At 38.2% G+C, this 2,804-nt stretch overlaps 1 protein-coding gene across 1 annotated transcript; it reads left to right on the forward strand.

The window, feature by feature from the left end:
• Positions 1 to 1,287: 1,287 nt before the first annotated feature.
• Positions 1,288 to 2,412, forward strand: LOC113761533 (auxin-induced in root cultures protein 12). The gene has a single exon (XM_027304563.1). It carries the CDS (start codon positions 1,364 to 1,366, stop codon positions 2,114 to 2,116), a length of 753 nt encoding a protein of 250 aa, XP_027160364.1. The 5' UTR covers positions 1,288 to 1,363; the 3' UTR covers positions 2,117 to 2,412.
• The last annotated feature ends 392 nt before the right edge of the window (positions 2,413 to 2,804 follow it).

Here is a 2,804-nt window from a genome sequence, read left to right on the forward strand (position 1 = left end):
AATGAAAAATTTGGGAACGTTAAACAAAAACAATTTCGGGTTTCCTCATTTTTTTCTCCCAATGAAGGAATAAGAGTGCGTGTTTGTTTGGATTGCATTTTTTTTGAACTTTTTTATACAAAAATTATTGTAACAATTTGATATATATAAAATAAAATAGTGATTAAAAAATATGTATATAAAAAACGTAATAATTTTCTTTGAAAAATTCAATCCAAACACATCCAAATTGTCTCTCCTTGACAAATTGATTATTGCTGCTTTTTTTTCCCCCTCATCCACTGTTCTGAAAATTGCTGACTTACCAATTGGGTTTCTGACAAGCTTACACTGCATTATAATATTTGAAATAATTTCACTATCCAATCACTCTCAATTATTATTTATTATAACCTAAACTCTAAAAACCCAAAATGTTGTCAATGCTTGTCTACCTACCCGCGAAGTGTCTCCATTCGCACTCCGTCGGTCCATTGAAATGCAGTGTGAAAGCCAGATTCTGAGTCTTAAATCAAATCTTCTCTTCCCACCATAAGTGAACATGCAAGTTGGACTTCTTAAATTTGACCAGCCCACCCGGACCGTCGGAGGGGCTATTTCTCGTAGTTGTCGACCCTTTTTTTTTTTTTTTTTTTGCAAGCTCGTATTTGTGGACTTGTAGCTTACTTGCTGATATATTGGTTAATGGATATCCAGTGAATATTCATTAAGAGAGATTTCAGGTATTAAATTTTTTAACAAAAAATATTATTAATTTAGAAACTTTTAAATGTAAAGATATAATAAATATGAATGTGTGCATTCATAATAATATTAATACAGACCACACATTTAATGTAAAGATATAATATTAATAATTTAGAAACTTTTTAAATGTAAAGATATAATAAATATGAATGTGTGCATTCATAACAATATTAATACAGACCACACATTTTGACGACCATCCATCTAGACTTCAAAAGTGGAGAAAAATTGGAGGAAAGGGAGAGTTATGTTTAGTAAAATTATTTTCACCACCCAATTAACATATGAGTCATGACATTCTTTTCTTTTCTTTTTTTTACTATTTTCTTTTCCTTCGAGCCTCCGAACAATTCAATATTTTTGTTTGTTTCTACTTTTTCGCCTCTAATTTAAACAACATTACAACAATACAACGTTGACTGAAATAGTGAAATCACTATTTTCTACCATCCTATCTTCACCAGGTAATTTCCTCTATTACCACCCTCCTATTCCTAACAATAAATGGACTGATACCCCCAAACGTGCCTGCCCTATATAACTCTGACTCAGGCCTCCCTTCCATTGAAGTATTGAACCCTATTACCATTAGACTTCCCTTCTCCTCATTGTCGCCATGGCCTCGTTTCTGTTCCAGCAATGTCTTCCCGTCTCTTTACTCCTCCTCCTTATACCACTCCTAATCTCGCCGGCTCATTCTCTTAAATGTACGTCACAGAACTTCACAGGCGGCAGCACCCACTACACGAACTGCACCGACTTGCCCTCGCTCAACGCGTATCTCCATTGGACCTACGAGTCCACCAACAAAACTCTCTCAATAGCCTTCATCGCCCCACCCCCTAAATCCGACGGCTGGGTCGCCTGGGCCATCAACCCAACGGCAACAGGGATGGCCGGTGCACAAGCTCTGTTAGCATACAAAGCCGCTAACGGCTCTATGGTCGTTAAAACCTACAATATTAGCTCCTATAGTTCCGTTGTTGAGTCGAAGGTTTGGTTCGACGTTTTGGACAAGAAAGCTGAGTTCTCTGGCGGGGTTATAAGGATTTTTGCCAAGCTGGCATTGCCGGAGAGTCTGACGACGGTGAACCAAGTTTGGCAGGTGGGGCCGTCGGGGAAGGCAGGGCCCGAAAAGCACGAGTTCAAGCCGGAGAATTTGAATGCTAAGGGCACGTTGCAGTTGGTTGAGGGTGCCGGGGAAATTAGTCCGGCTCCTAGCCCGAGTCCCGGTGCGAGTGGGCCCAGTGGTAATGGGACCCGTCAAAGTGGGAGAGATAATGCAGGTTGTGGAAGGACTTGGAATAAGGGGTTCTGGAGTTTCTACGGGTTTTTGTTGGTTTGGGGGATTTTAGTTTTGGGTTTTTGATTTTAAAATTACGGGATGTTTTTCGACACGGTAATACAAATGGCCTGCACGGATCATTAGAGTGATTAGGTGGACAAAAAAAAAAAAAGAGAGATTCTTATTCCTAAATTCAGGGTATATGAATACAGGGAGTGATTTCTTTCTTTCTCTCTTGTTTTCTAGCTAAAATTTGCAACTTTTTTTATTCCTAGTGCTCCAATTTTAAAACGTTGTATCGTTTTTATGGTAGATTTGGATGCTTGACCCAAAAAGTAAATAAGAAGCTCCTTTTTAATCCATGAGTTTTTTGACAACAATTATGTTCACGTGTGTTTGGTGGTAGAAAATTCCTGTTGATCTGCCTTTTAGTCCTTGTACTGTATAATTGTGACAGTTTAAGAATTCCTGCAAATAAAAGTCATAGGTATAAGTTCGACCATAAGACAAGTTACTGTAATTCTTTTTAATGACGACAAGTAAATGAATAAATTAGAACTCGATGCATTGCAGGGCTTGTGAAGAGCCATAAAGGTACAAAGAATTACAGTTCTAATCATTTGCACCCTTTTGTTAGTGGAATTTTGTTTCCCATTGGTCATGCAGCAGATTCTCTAATGAAACAATGATGGCATACCAGGGTGGATACTTGCATCTTTTGGCCCTTTCGATGCCATGGTACGTACTTTAGGGCCCTAGCACTTCAAAAATA

The sequence above is a fragment of the Coffea eugenioides genome, chromosome 1, assembly GCF_003713205.1.
Source record: "Coffea eugenioides isolate CCC68of chromosome 1, Ceug_1.0, whole genome shotgun sequence".
In the NCBI taxonomy this organism is placed as follows: Eukaryota; Viridiplantae; Streptophyta; class Magnoliopsida; order Gentianales; family Rubiaceae; genus Coffea; species Coffea eugenioides.

Bases quoted from the DNA above. Each gene is read 5' to 3' on its own strand.
- LOC113761533 (XM_027304563.1), top strand. From the start codon at position 1,364: ATGGCCTCGTTTCTGTTCCAGCAATGTCTTCCCGTCTCTTTACTCCTC.